This window comes from Emydura macquarii, unplaced genomic scaffold, assembly GCF_026122565.2.
Source record: "Emydura macquarii macquarii isolate MOO-44397 ecotype Brisbane River unplaced genomic scaffold, CSIRO-AGI_Emac_v2 contig_3345, whole genome shotgun sequence".
NCBI lineage: Eukaryota > Metazoa > Chordata > Testudines > Chelidae > Emydura > Emydura macquarii.
The window spans coordinates 4,121,097-4,135,818 of NW_027133482.1; the positions used below are offsets into that span (position 1 = coordinate 4,121,097).

The 14,722-nt window shown below is 42.5% G+C and overlaps 1 protein-coding gene across 1 annotated transcript in view; it reads left to right on the top strand.

The window, feature by feature from the left end:
* Positions 1-14,722, top strand: part of SFXN5 (sideroflexin 5) — a 177,903-nt gene that overhangs the window by 54,108 nt on the left and 109,073 nt on the right. Inside the window, exons 5-8 of the mRNA XM_067533482.1 lie at positions 868-922; positions 3,535-3,560; positions 7,999-8,052; positions 13,892-13,948. Of these exons, the coding sequence (XP_067389583.1) occupies positions 868-922; positions 3,535-3,560; positions 7,999-8,052; positions 13,892-13,948 (192 nt within the window). The remainder of the gene's footprint in view (positions 1-867; positions 923-3,534; positions 3,561-7,998; positions 8,053-13,891; positions 13,949-14,722) is intronic.

Here is a 14,722-nt window from a genome sequence, read left to right on the forward strand (position 1 = left end):
CTTCACCCTGAATCATAGGAAAATGTATACATAGATTTAGTGGGAGTGGGTGCTGTGGGTAGAACCCATCGTGTATAAAGTCAGGAAGAGTTAAATAAAATCTGTCATTTCAGAAAGTATGCTTTTAATTTTATAATCACATAAATTTCTGAACAACTCGATTTACTGCAGGAGAGCTGAGTAACACTTCTGAATAATTTGAATTTTAAATCTGTCCTGAACATTTGCTTAGAACTGATTTTTTTTTTTTTTTTATTCAGAAACTTTACTGTGTCAAAACTTCAAATCTGCACACGGGACAGAAGAGCTACATTGCACTGATTTAGGTTGCTGCTTCCCATGTAATCCACTTGACAATGAGCTCTTACTAACAGCCACTAGCTAGTACAATGAACTTAGTCTGAGTGTCCAGATTACAGAACCACCAGCAAAGCTGGTCTCATTGTTGGCAATCTTGGTAGAGACACCACCGAGTCTAGTTCCCTCCCAGGGCTGGGTTAAGGCACGTTGATGGGTGTTCTTTGTGGACATTGCTGCTGCTAAGTATGTACCTGTTCTATACTTCTGTCTTCAGTGTTGTCAGTCTGTCACTTTTCACTAGCACTCAGTTATGTCAAGAATTTTTAAAGGAGCAGAAAACCAATAAGCAGGAGGAAGCTGTTGTAAAGACGACTGAATGGTAGTGAGCCATTTATCGGTACTGAAAAAGCTACGTGCAGCATCCTGCTTACTCTCCTGTACAGACATGTACACGTGTGACTCTGCTGTCCAGCTAAACATACTGTACATAATGGGAAGATCAGGCTCTTTGCTGCTTCCTAGCTACTTCCATGCCTTCACTATGTCTATTTACTGATTGTTTTGTAGGCCATCATACATCCTGATACTAATGAGAAGATCTTCATGCCTTTCAGAATGTCAGGTATAGTATCCTCTAATCAGTGTACTGATCTGTTTGCTAATCTTATTGAAAACACATAGTAAATGGTATAATCCCATTTTTTGTCTCAGTTCTTTCTCTGTATCTTTTAAATATTTAGTGTCCACCTCATTCTTCTCCACACCTCTTGGACAGCTGAATGTGAACTCAAGCTTATCTCATCTCTGGGGCCCTCTCTAAAGTGCCCATCCCTGTAGTATCCAGGCACTCTTTGCTTAAGTGTTAACATTCATTTTAACCTCGGAGCAGGGAAAGAAAGCTACTACGTAAACAAACACCCCAGTGCTTTCTTCCACTAGGGCCACATACCACACTGATGGGGCATAGTATAAGAACCTAACTAGAACAGAATTCTTGAAATGCACCAACCATGCCAACCCATGGTCTTTCTCCTTGAGACAGAGTGCTTTGTTTTTGTGACATACCACACACAGTCTTTGTTGGTGTGTGAGACAGCTGCTATTGCATCATTAAATCAGTCTTTCCCACCCCCTTTTTACTAATGTTCTATCCCATGAGGCAAAAGAGCATTACCTGCCTTTGCTATGGATAAAGCTGTGGCTGTGTGTTGGTGAGGCATTTACTGCACAACAGTGTTCCTTTGGTATGTTCTCGGGGGAGCCACTGGCAATGCCGGTCTGGATCCCCTTTTAGAGGGGACCTTTATCTGGTTTCTAATGCACTATTCTGGGAAACTAGCTCACTCAGCAGAGCGATCAATGAGCGTGGGAAAAACAGCCCGATTGGTGCTTCATTGTCTAAAAACTTTTTGGAGAGGAAGGAGGACCTCATGGCTAAAGCACAGAACAGGGGAGTCAGGACAGACAAGTTCTCTCTCCCATTCTGCCACTGACTTGCTGTGTAACTTTGGCCAAATCATTACATTCTCTGGGCCTTGTCAGCTGAGATGGGATAGTGAAACTTAATGCGTTAATGTTTGTGACATGCTCTGAGACCCTCTGGCGGGAGAGGCCATAGCAAAGCAAAGGATTGTGGTAACTGGCAGCTCTTGCTGGGGGAGCGATGTGAAGTATGTCATGTTTTTGTAGGAGGTCATTGATATTTTGGGTAAAGGCTTGCCCACACTAGAATGTGTTTGTTTCAACTATTCTGTTATAGTTAAAGCTGTGCTGCCCACACCCTCCATCCCCCACTGTGGATGCAGCTATACCAGTTGTAGTGTTCGGTATTTTTATCTCGGTGGCGGAATGGAGCACACTGGCAAAAGGATATCAAAGTGCTTATTTATTACCTGAGATAGCATAAGAAAGACAGACAGGAGCGGGAGTCCTGTACCATACAGGAACTGCAGCTCCGGCACAAGCCTTAAGATGAAAAGTACAATGAAAGTACAATTAACCACAAGGATATAAAGTAGCAACTTATAGGCACAGGACTTATTATTATCATAAGCTGAGCAACCGCAGCAGCAGCTGCAGTTAGCGAACAGAGAAGTGAACCTTAAGCAAGGAAGAGACCTGCCAAGAGGATACCTACAGCAATATACTCCTGGGGGCCCATCGATGTAAGAAGCTAGCCTTATTTAAGCGTGTGCAGGGATGCTTATCACCAAGAACGAGGGAGACCCATACTTCGTTCTGATAAGCGGGTGACGTACGGGAACCGCCTGCCCGAGGCATCCGCTAGCGCCTCCACGGATCCACGGAGAGTCTCAGCTTGGGAAGGCTCTCGGGGGATTGATATACCCTTTCCCCCCCTCAACTTGCAGCAAACCTTACCCAGTAATACATGACGTATATCTCAATCCCAGTAGGGATTGGGCCTTAACACTTAGTTGCTATTAGTTTATTGGTAGTTAGCTAGGGACCTTTTGGAATAAGGTGACGTTAGTTGTTTACTTCAAAGAGAACTCAGTCATAGTCTTACTTCTCCTTTATTATTATTAAAATAGGAACCTTTTAGCTTATCAAGCATTAGCAAATGTCTGTGGCCGTCTCAGGATGCTCCAGACCCCAAGGCACTTCCTCCTCTGGCCTAAGGTCGGGCAGAGGGCAGCGTCTGGGTTTTGCTCCTGAGAGGTCTTAACTCTAGCTTTTCTGGCTTAGCATTGCTTTTAGGGCCTTGCTCTTGTCAAACTATACTGATTTCGCGTTACAAAGTCTTGCGCGCCCTAACACCAGTATAACTTATTCTGATTTGGGAAGAGAAATAAGATATAACCAATATAGCGCACCTTTATACTGGTATAACTGCATCCACACTATGGATTATACCAGTATAACTATATTGGTAAAAATATCACATCCCTAACCAGTTTAGTTATACCAGTGTAAGTTTTCTAGTGTAGACCAAGCCTAAAAACATCCTTGGGAAATACTTAAACACCCAAGAGCTGAGAAAGGAATGTGAGGTAAAAACTGTGAGTCCAGTCTTCTTTCACTCCTGATTGGCAGGCAGTAATTCCACTGAAGTCACTGGAGTTACACTGGCATGAAACTGGCACATACAAGGAGAGTCAGTCATGCCCGATATGTTTCCTATCCTACGCACCAGGTTTCTCAGGTGTGATACCTCCTTAATCTCTGTGTATTAAAATGTGTGTATCTTCTTTCTTCTTTTTCTTTTTTTAATAGGTTACATTCCTTTTGGAACACCCATTGTAAGTATTTTAGCATCTCTCCCCACCCGGCCTGAGTATAACAGGAAATGCATTTTTTAGCACTCACATAGAATTCTCCAAATTCCACACTACATCGGTGTGACATTCACAAAATGTTCACACCTTTCCCATCACGCGTTAGCAAGGGTTTCGTTGTGCAAAATGTGCCCTGATGGATTTAGATTGTCATGTTTAAGGTTGTTTGCCTGTTACACATTATTCACCTCTCTCCCTGCACACATACGCATCCTGCTATTTCTGTAATATCTTCTAGCTTTTGTTTAACCTTCCATCTGGCTCTTTCTCCAGAGAGACAATGGGTATGTCTACACTGCAATTAAAAACCCGCAGCTAGCCCATGCCAGCTAAGGGGCTGTTTAATTGTGGTTTAGAGGGTTGGATTTGGGCTGAAGACTGGGCTCTAGGACCCTCCAGCGTGAGCCTGAACATCTACACTGCAATTTAATAGTCCCATAGCCCGAGCCCTGCAAGCCTGAGAAAGCAGGCATGGGCCAGCCGCGGGTGTCTAATTGCAGTTTAGACATACCCCAAGGTGCACTACTCACCTGTAAAATGTAACTTCTGCATTGGTCTTCAGATCTTCCCTTCTCTGTACACTTGACAAGTTGCTCCCAGAATGTGACAAACCTAGGTAAAGCCCCACAAACTCAAGAGCTACATCACAATAGCCAGGATTATTTGACTTTTTTTCCATAATAATTTTATCCTTTTCCTCCAATGAAAATCAAAATCCTCTCTGTCTAATGAACAGTTGAAAAGTCATTAACTGTGGTTATTGCTACGTGTGCGTCTCTCGGTTCATGTTTGTTTTCTTCAGTTGACTATATTAACATTTGGAGACAATACCTCGAATGAAGGCCTGGATAGCAGTTTCCCTGACCACATTTATAACGCTTAAACATTAATTAATCCTCACACTCTGACTGCGAAGAAGCTAAATATTAACCCCATTTTACAGAGGGGAAAACTGAGGCACAGAAATTTTAAGTGACTTGACCCAGGCAAGTCAGCTAGTTGGTATCAGAGCCATGATGAAAAATTCATGTGTTTCTGTCTGCTGGCCTTTTTCTTGATCCTCTAGGTCAGGGGTTCTCTTTTTCTAGGACCCCGTTTGAAAATATTTCAGGCTGTGATGACCCTTTATTTCCAGTCTGAATTTGTCGAGGCTTCAGCTTCCAGACATGGGGTCATATTATTCCTCTGTCTACTAAACTGACAGACCCCTTATCAATTATTTGTTCTGCAAGCAGGTATTTACAAACTGCCATCAAATCACCCCTTCTCTTTGTTAAACTAAGCAGATTGAGCTCCTTGAGTCTATCGCTATAAGGCATGAGGGCAATGAGCCTGTCCAAGGAAGGTGATAACACGGTCACCAAAACATAGAGGTTTAAATTATTTATTTATTTGTTGTATCTAACGTTTTGGTGGCAACTTGTGCGAGGCGCTTTTTTACAAAAATAGGTTAAACAGAAATGAGTTAACGATCAAATTGACAATGAAATCGGCCCAGATCCAGAACTGTCGGCGGAGCTGAGAGCTGTCAAATGAGTCCACTTTCACTAGCGGTAAAGGATAAACTGGAACTTCTTGTCATTTTTTTAAAAAGAAGCCTTTTCAAATGTTAAAATTAAAATGTAACATTTATGCCAATCTATCTGTGAAATGTAGTGACAAGATTGGCAGCCTGCTCTAGCATAAAAACAGTTTGAATCTTACACTGAACATAGGGGGATGGGATTTCCTCGAGCAAAATGATTGTGCAGCAGTCTTATGGTCCTAGCCTAGGACAAGACACCAGTTTAGGCAAGAGCCTTCCTCTGAGCTTACTTAACTCAGCAGCATAGCCCAGTGGGTAGGGTACTGGAGTTGGACTCAAAAGAGAAGGGTTCTCTTCCTGTTTATGCTACTGGCCTGCTCTGTCTCCTTGGGCAAGTCATTTCTACCACCATGTCCCTTTTGGAAGAGGGAAGAAATGATACTTGCCTCCCTGTGTAAAGTACTTGGAGAATTGTGGATGAAAAGCAGTAGCAGTATTGCCATCTCCTGCAACTTTATTGTGAGTCTCGTGATATTTGGCAATTTTCTTAAAGCCTCAGGAGTTGTGTAATTATTTGGGATCCCAGCTTGCTTGCTTGCTTTTTCTAGCCCTCGTGGCTGTGGAGAAAAGCTTGAGCTACAAGTTCAAAACCTAGAACGCAAATAGAAAACCCCAAAGTTTATTATGTCATGATTTTTATGCCAATCTCGCGATTTTGGGGAGGTGAAGGGGAGGTCTGATTCATGGTTTTTGATTGCTTAGGACTGGCAATACTGCAGTAGATAAGAGCTGAGTCTGATTATTATGGAATCATAGATAAATCCACCCTTTAACCAATAGGAAAATACTTCAGTTTTGTAATCATAAAGATCCTTCTTGCTAATTCTTCCCACTCAACCCCTTTCAACTAGAATCTTGTCAGAATTAGCAAATCTTTAGGGAAAGCATCCACATCCCTTGGCTTCAAAGCCATAATGACCATCACATCGGCCAGGCAATTAGCATTTTGTGGTGTTTAAGGTTTTTTATTTTGTTTTCCTTGTTAGCTATTTTTTTTTCCCCTGACAGTAATTAAAAGTGAAGCTGTACATTTCTTGGCAGACTCTTGCACATATGGAGAGTTTGCATTAAATGTGCCTCTTTCAGTCATGCAGATTTTGGGTGTTCTTTTTTCGTTTCTTTTTCTTCTCTTGTTTTCTTCCACCAAGCTTCTGATTATAAACTATTAACCTTTTGGGCTGCCTCCTCTTCCCCAATCTCTTTAAGTCATTGGCTCTTGGGGCCAGATTCAGACATGCTGGAATGAAGTACAGCTCCTATGGAAATAGGGCCATGTTTGCTGATCATGTAAATTCTGGTGTTAGTTACATGCTGGGTGTAAATGGTAAGTTAGTGCAACTTTCACTGATTTGGCATTCAGCAGGCATGCAAAATAGGTGTAACACATATTTCAAGAAGGGGAGTAGGAGGAAAAGCAACTAACAGGAAAGTGTAAACTAAACCAGCCCCCACAACCTTTCTTATACTCCCTTGTTAGTTGTCAGGTTTTACCTACCTCTCATTCTCCACATAAATAAAATCAGAGAGGATGGCCTGGCTCAAAGTCCAAGAGTGTGACTGAATCCACAGCCTTCTAGCCCCAAAGTAAGAGTGCTACCACAAGGTAGCACTTTCTTATGGTAGCATGGCCCTATGAAAGATATACACACTCAGGAATAAAGGAAAATTGCCTGGCTTTTCATTTGACAGGTTCTGAATTAGACAGTCTTCACATTACAGATCCACACTTGCCTCTCTACTCTAATTCCCAGAGAACTAGGTAGCTGGAGGGAAAAAGATAAAAATCTGAAGGCGTGTCACATTATATCTGCCCATCAGATGACAATTCATCTCACCGAGAACTTTATTTGAGGGTTGGCCTCAGGAGTTTCCTCCCTTTATACTCTCTTCCCCTTCCCTCTTCAGTTCACTACATTGTGGAAACGTCATCTCATGTGGAATGGGGTGAGACGCAGCCTTTCAGTGCTGCTTCCTACATGCACCCATGAGGGGCACAATGTCTCCATCCTTATTGGCCCAGTGAGCATGGGATTGAGCTCATGGCCCAAACATGGATATCTAAGGTCTTTGTTAACTGTGGGTGTGAAGTATCTAAACTCATGATCATTAAAACCACTGGTCGCAACTAAGAGCACTTGAACTTCAAGGTAGTAGTTCCCTGTTTTCCAACATTAAAGTCTGATTTCTTTTGACGTTTGCTAGAGGAGCTGCATTTCCAAAAGTTGAAACAATAAATGTATCAAAGAAGAATAAAAACCTTCCCGCCCATCCCCACCCAATGGGAAATGATTTGTGAATTTCTCTCAAATGTAATATTTAAGTCCTATTCCAGAGGGTGCTTGAGTAAAGTAGTTGATTACTAAACTGTGGAAGTCCGGATAGAGTATTAGTCCTTAGAATAATATGACTTCTAATACTTTTTCCTTCTGTACCAAGTTCCATCCAATGCTCTCAAAGCGTATTGCAAAAGTAATTAAGGCTCATCCACGTGAGGGTGGTCAGCACAACCATCCCCATTTTACAGATAGAGAAATTGAGTTACAGAGAGGTTAAGTGAAGGTCCGTGAGTCTGGGACTGAGTTGGAAAGAGACTCCTGCTTTCTAGATTTCCATCCCCATTCTTTCAACTTGCTCCTCTGTATTATACTGAGCTATAGCATAAACCCTGATGGAGCAGATAGGTTCTCCACCTGTTTCTTCTCATCCACACATGAATAGGTGGGTAGAAGTGTGGTTAATACGTTGAAAAACACCACGAACAGATGGACAGTGTATTCATGATGCTATTTTTTTTTTAATTGTTCCTATCTCTTGTAGGTTGTTGGTCTTCTCCTGCCAAACCAGACGCTGGCATCCACTGTTTTTTGGCAGGTAACGATCTTCTGTCATGGCACATTGAGCCTATGGACTGTGTGACAAAAAGAAAAGCATAATTGAACTACATTTCCAGCATAGACCCAAAAATGAGGACAGTCTGATTCAGGCACTGTAAGATTACCTTTCTGTATCAAGAGCATCCTACTTAATGAGAAGACAATATGGCTGGATGTAACTGGAAATTTTTGGTAGGACTGGAGTAGTATGCTGCAAATAAACCCACAGGGCTGATTCTCCACTGCCCTGTCTTGTGTTATCATTTATATTTGTGAGAAGAAGGTGTAAAATGGTGCTAAATCCAAATGGTATTACTTTACGCCCACGTTGCACAGGTGTGAATGATGACACAGGGTGCAAAGTCATTTAGAGATTTAGGCCCTGGATGCTCACACCTCTACTGTTCTGAAGACATTCTGTCAAGTAGTTTAGGCTCCAGCCTTTACATACCTTGAAAAGGACGTATTTTCTTAGAGAGACCAGGCAGGGGAGGTAATACCTTTTATCGGACCATCTTCTGTTGGTAAAAGAGACAAGCTTTCAAGCTCCACAGAGAAAAGACCTGAGTGTGGCTCAAAAGCATGTCTCTCTCCTCAACAGAAGTTTGGTCCAATAAAACATCTTAGCTCACCCATCTTGTCTTTCTAATGTCTTGGGATGGACGCGGCTACATCTACAGTGCATATTCTCTTAGTGACATTCATCCACAGGGCTCTGAGGCTTCAGAAGGTCCCAGGGCAGTGGAACTTCAATGATGGCAGCTGAACTTCCAGGCAGGAGACTCCACATTCAGTGCATGGGCGTCAGCTGGCAGTTGGGCTCCATGCCAGTTCTGTGTGCTGAGTGGGGTTTGGGAGAGGAGTGGGTAATGTTTCTGTGATTTACCTCTATGTAGTTTCTTCGCACAAAGCTAGCCAGGGTGTGTGCATGGGCATGTGTGTGTGAGAGAGAATTTTAGCCATAGTAAATGTGATCCCAGTTAAACAATTCTGAATAATTGAAATAACAAAATAAATATTATTCATATTGTTCTTAAAAATCTTTCTGTTTATTGCCTTCCAAGTAAATGGTATAAAGTGTCATGTCAGCCATGAAAGATCAAGCAAACTTGATAATGCAAACTTGGAGATAATGCAAACTGTCTAGGACTTTTAAAAGTGCATATGCAGACAACAGAAAACATAAGCATATCCTAATATCTTGTAGTTGTCTTAATTTAAACAAGATAAGTTATGGCCACATAATTCAAACACTGAAGTTGCATCTCGTGCAGTATACAGCTTTAAGAGACATTGTGCCTGGAAATGTCTAGAGTTGTTCCCCTCTCCCACTGTCGCGATGCCCAAGGACTTGGAGTTTGGTCCAGTGCTTGATTTCAATGGTGCACGATCAGATCCTTGATTATGCTACTCTTACGAGTAGCCCCATTGACGTCAGTGAGACTCCTGGCATGTGTAAGGACTATGGCTGTGAGTAAAGGTAGCAGGCTAAGATCCTAAAGCGTCCCTGTTCACAGTGAGAGGTGAACTTTGGTTCTATATTTAAAGTCGAGGGGGTAAACTGAAGGATCTGCTCCTAACTAGGACTTCAGTTGTAAGCACAGCACAGAACCTGTTTGTTTGTGAAATTCTTCAAGGACCACATTCTTATTCACTGTGAGTAGTACTTTACTGTGCAGGCTCACTGAAATCAATTGGACTGCTCAACGCAGTTATTCAGTGCAAGGAAGGGCATCCGAATCCTTATTTGGAACTGGAAAGTGTATTCTTTAAAAATAAATAAATAAAAAATCAACAACATACGAGCATAATCCAAGAGAAATTTGTTAACAAAATATACAAATGTAAAGTCCCAGGCCAGTTGTAGAGCAGCATTGACTTTACTGGGAATTGCATGTGCTTATGTAGAGAATTCAGCATGTGAAATGTAGGATTCTAACTGCTTGACAAACTGTCTGATTTTCTTTATGATTCTACAGAAGTGATCAGATGCAAACCCAGCCCACAGCAAAGACAAGGGTCATAGCCTTCAACTTGAATAACACAGAGCACACTTGGAAGGCTGCAGTTACATCAGTGGTTCTCAAACTCTTTCTGGTCATGATGGACTGCTGGACCCACTGTCAAACCAAATTGCCCCAGATCACAGTGTTAACAGGAGAGGTTCATTTTGGGAGTCCTCCTTTCAAACTTCAGATGCCAACTTTAATTTGTGGCGCAAAAAATACGGGGGTTACCAGACTTCCCCGGGAGAGAATGTTCTTGCCCCTCTATCCGTGTTCCCTTCCTTCCTACTTCCTATGTCCCCACTCCCTCCATCTTTTCAATTCTCTTTATCCCCTTCCTTTCCTCCTTTTCTGACTCCTTTCTGTTTCTTTCCCCTTTTATCTCATTCCGGTATCATTTCTCAGGTTCTGACCAGCAGCTGGAGAAGAGAAGCCCCATGCGCCTGCACTGACATACTTTAATCACAGCAACTTGAATACGCATGTTGCAGTCCAGGGCATGTCAGGCCCCAGACTGAGGTAAGCAGTCATTGGAGCAGCATGAGTGGGACCCGTTGAGCCTTTTGAGTCCCATTTTTGCTGAATTGAGGGAGTGTGCAGAACGCTGTCCCTCCAGTAGATCTTTCCTGGATGCGGAGGGAGTAGCCTGCATACCATTGCCAGCCCCCTCTGAACACTGCAGACAGGGGAAGTGGACCATCCAGCCACCCCCTGAAGAGCCCAGAAGTGTCTCAGCCAGCCACCCTAGAAGACATCAGAGCCAGGGAGTGGATAGCAGGGCACTGATCCAGCCCCACTCTAAAGACTGCTTAAGGTAGGAAGGGAGTGGGGCAAAACTTGTCCAAGTTTTACATTTCTGAGCTGAGATTCTGGTGGGTAACTGGGGTGGAGTTGTGGGATGGTGACTAAGCAGGGGTGAGTATTGGGTTCTCAATGAAACCCAGTTCCACCTGGTTTGAGGGTCTGTTACAGAAGTTTCACTAGCTCTGCTTGATGGACCACTTCAGTGAAAATGGTTAGTGGAGCTTTATAAAGATTCATCTGGAAACCAGGACAAATTCGCAGGATTGTTGCCAAACAAAATTCTCATAAATCATTTTTTTAGCATAAAAGGCAAATTTTGGTGGCCCCATGTATTCCTTCATGTGGAAGTTCTGTGATCAATAGGAAAAACCTGCTTGTGAGCCACCACTGTTGCTTTTTCCCAATTTGGTCTTTCTGTGTCTATGACCTCCCCCACATTTAACCAGTCGGTGACTCTGTCTCTCCCCTTTCTTCTTTCTCTCCTTTCATGTTCTGGCCAGAAGAGCCAGTAGTATCATACTCTTGCATTGAAGCACATTACCTATAGCCCCTGCTTTTGGGAGTGGGGTGGGGAACTATAGTTCTTTTCATTCACAACAGCTGCTGTGGATAAAGCACTTCAGTTCAGAAGCACGGCACTACTCTTCTCCAGTTGACATACTGTTGCTGACACACTTCCATTGGAGTAAATCCTATCCGAGAAGTCAGGGATGGAAATACCAATTAGATCATCCAGTCCATATTCCCAAAACGGTACAGTAGATCTTTCATGATCCCCAGACAAGATTCCCATGAACCCTCAGTTTGAGAACCACTGAGTTTAATAAGTGTCTAAAGAACTGGCTGCTAAGGCCTATAATACCCTGCAACTTTTTATAAGGGACGTCATGGAACAAAGCAGGAAAAAGAATGTTTAATGTTAAAATTACCATGTACTGTAACCTTTCAGTGATGCTACATTTATAAAAAGAAAAGTTTAAAGAAGGTTTGATCTTTCCAACTTTAGATCAGTCTTAATGTTTTAATTTAGGATGTGTTTTTATTTTCTAGTTTTAGTGTGCATCCGTGTCTGTGTGAATTTAATGCTGGTGAAAAGGGAAGGGTCAAAGACACTGGAATGTCAACTAGAGGTCAAAGAGTGTAGGGACAGGAGTGGGATGCAGTAGAACAAAATGGTGACAGTGGAGGATGTAGCAGAACGTGAGAGTCTGAGACATGAGGCCTAGTGTAGCAGGCTGAGTATGAGGCCTGAGCTAAAGTAGTAGTTGGGCCCCGCTGTTATAAAGCAAAGTTAGCAGAAGTCAGGCTGTGAGCCTGCGTGCAAGTTCACAGAATCTGGCAAGAACAGAGCTGGTATTGCAAAAACACACATTCCTAAAAAAGTGCTAGGCACAGGACACTCATGCAAACACATTCCAGAAAAGGGGTACCAGAACACCCCAATACCAAGCATGGTACAAGTACACTCCGCAAAGATAACAAGGACACACTGACCCCTCTTTAAGACATGGTCAAGGGGCAATATGATGGATAGAGATATTTTGATGTAAAAGGTAAAGGGTGGTATCGGGCCACATTAGAGGGATAATATGTAACTTGTTTGTATCACTGTATAAAAGAGAGTCTCAAAGGGAGTGTCTTTGTCTGGCCTAGTAAGAAACGGAAATCCCGTCGTTCATTGAGCTGGCCCATTGTCACAGGCATACATGTCCTAGTGTAACTGTAGAGTCTATGGGGAGCTAGCACCATGCTTTGTCAGCAGTAAACCTGGCCTGGTGCCTTTGTTACTGAAATGGATCTCTGGTCTTATTGGGAAATCCAGTTGTGGTCTGCTGTATCGGCTATCTGTGCAGAGCATAGCACACTGAAAGAACACACACACGGCCAACACTTAACAGAGGATAAGGAGCAGAGATCCTCTCCAGACAAGTGGGGGAGATCAGCCTGTTTGTCTTCCTTTTGGGTAGAGCCCCCAGAGGAATCAAACAGCCACTCTTCAACAAAACATCAGTAGGGGAGACTGTCTCATTCTGGGTATGTAGAGTGCCTAGCACAGTAGGACCCTGGTCTCTATCAGAACCCCTAGGCACTACTGTAATACCAATAATAAATAATAGTAATAGGACAAAGCTGTTGTTCTGGGATAGCTGTACATAAGAACGGTCATACTGGATCAGACCAATGGTCCATCTAGCCCAGTATCCTATCTTCTGACAGTGGCCAATGCCAGGTGCTTCAGAGGGAATGAATAGAACAGGTAATCGTCAAGTGATCCATCCTGTCAGCTATTCCCAGCCTCAGGCAAACAGCAATACCTGGCTAAAAGCCATTGATGAACCTATCCTCCATAAACTTACCTAGTTCATTTTTTAACCCATTTTAGTCATGGCTTTCACAACATCCTCTGGCAAGGAGTTCCACAGGTTGATTATGCTTTGTGTGAAGATGTAATAGGATGTTTAAGTCTGAGCACACCCACTGTTTTTACTGGGTTTTTTTAAGTATGATGAAAATATTCCTGTTAAAGATTTTATAAAACTTTTATTTTTAAAAACCTAAATTTAGGCTCTAAACTATCTGATGGTGTCCCTTTTAAACTTTATTGTAACTAGTACTGTAGTCAGAAGGCCAGATTAATTGTCCTTTGATGTCAATTAAGAATCCCCTTGACTTCAAAGGGCATCGGATTGGATTCCAAGTGTGCACAAAGCCCTAGAAATGTGCTGAGGTGGCAGTAGTTTGTGGGTAGGTGTGTGTAGGGCAGATAATGTACATTTCTGCAGTTAGTTTTCCCCTCTGTTACCCTTGTACTTTCACAGACATATAACAGTACTCTCTTTGATATCACAAAGCTTCTGTGACCCAGTGGGAGGTATAATTGGATAAAGAGGACTTTTCTGTATCCTGCTTTTAGGGGGTTTTGAGGTGGTTGTATTTTTGCAGTAGCAGCAGTAGTGGCATAGATACATTTGTTATTTTTTAAAAACAGATGTTTGTGTCCCTCATTTCTTTTTGTTTCCTTTTTAGTGGTTGAATCAGAGCCACAACGCATGTGTCAACTATGCAAACCGAAATGCAACAAAGGTGAGGAGACACTACTTAGGCAGTATCTACAGTAAGTTTGATCTGTTTTGACACTGAAAGCATAATTCCTGAATCTTGGACTTTAATAGAAACTGCAGGGTAGGTGCCACAGCACATTTATGGATTGGTCTTTTATCTATATTCACTTCACTGTTAAATTGTCTTAGATAATAAGTTAAATGAGTTTGTGTTTTCAGTCTAGTCTCTGTTTGTCCTTTGTTCAAATCCCCAAATTACTGCCAACATTAGCACAGCGTTATTGTTCCAGAATAGCAGAGTTGTTGCTGGTCTGGGTTTAGGTGATATAAACAGGTGTAGTTCCTGTTCTCCTTTGTAGAATATATGCACACTATATGCAGTCCCAACTTAGCTCCTTCCTAGGGTTTGACTTTATTATTAACTCAAATTGCCTCAACTAGACGTAAAATCATCCCAAAGCATGATCTCAGCTCTAGACTCTGGTTCTTTCTGCCTGAAGATATACTCTAATCCATCCTATTTGCTGGTTGGTTCTAATAAGATCCATCTGCTAGTGTGATTCAGCAGTATTCAGTCTACATCGTCAGACAGGTTTCAAGCATTTGATACCAGGGTGACTCCATGGAGGAGTTCTGCAGGGTCCTAGAGTCCATTACACCTCTTTCCAGATGCATTGTTAGAACTTGTTAGATAAAGCTTGCACAGGAGCTGTCCTGGCATGCCCTTTGTATCTAACGCTCTCATTTTCCAGGGTATTTAAAAGTGGGGTTTCTGGGCCTCTTTCCCATACCAAGC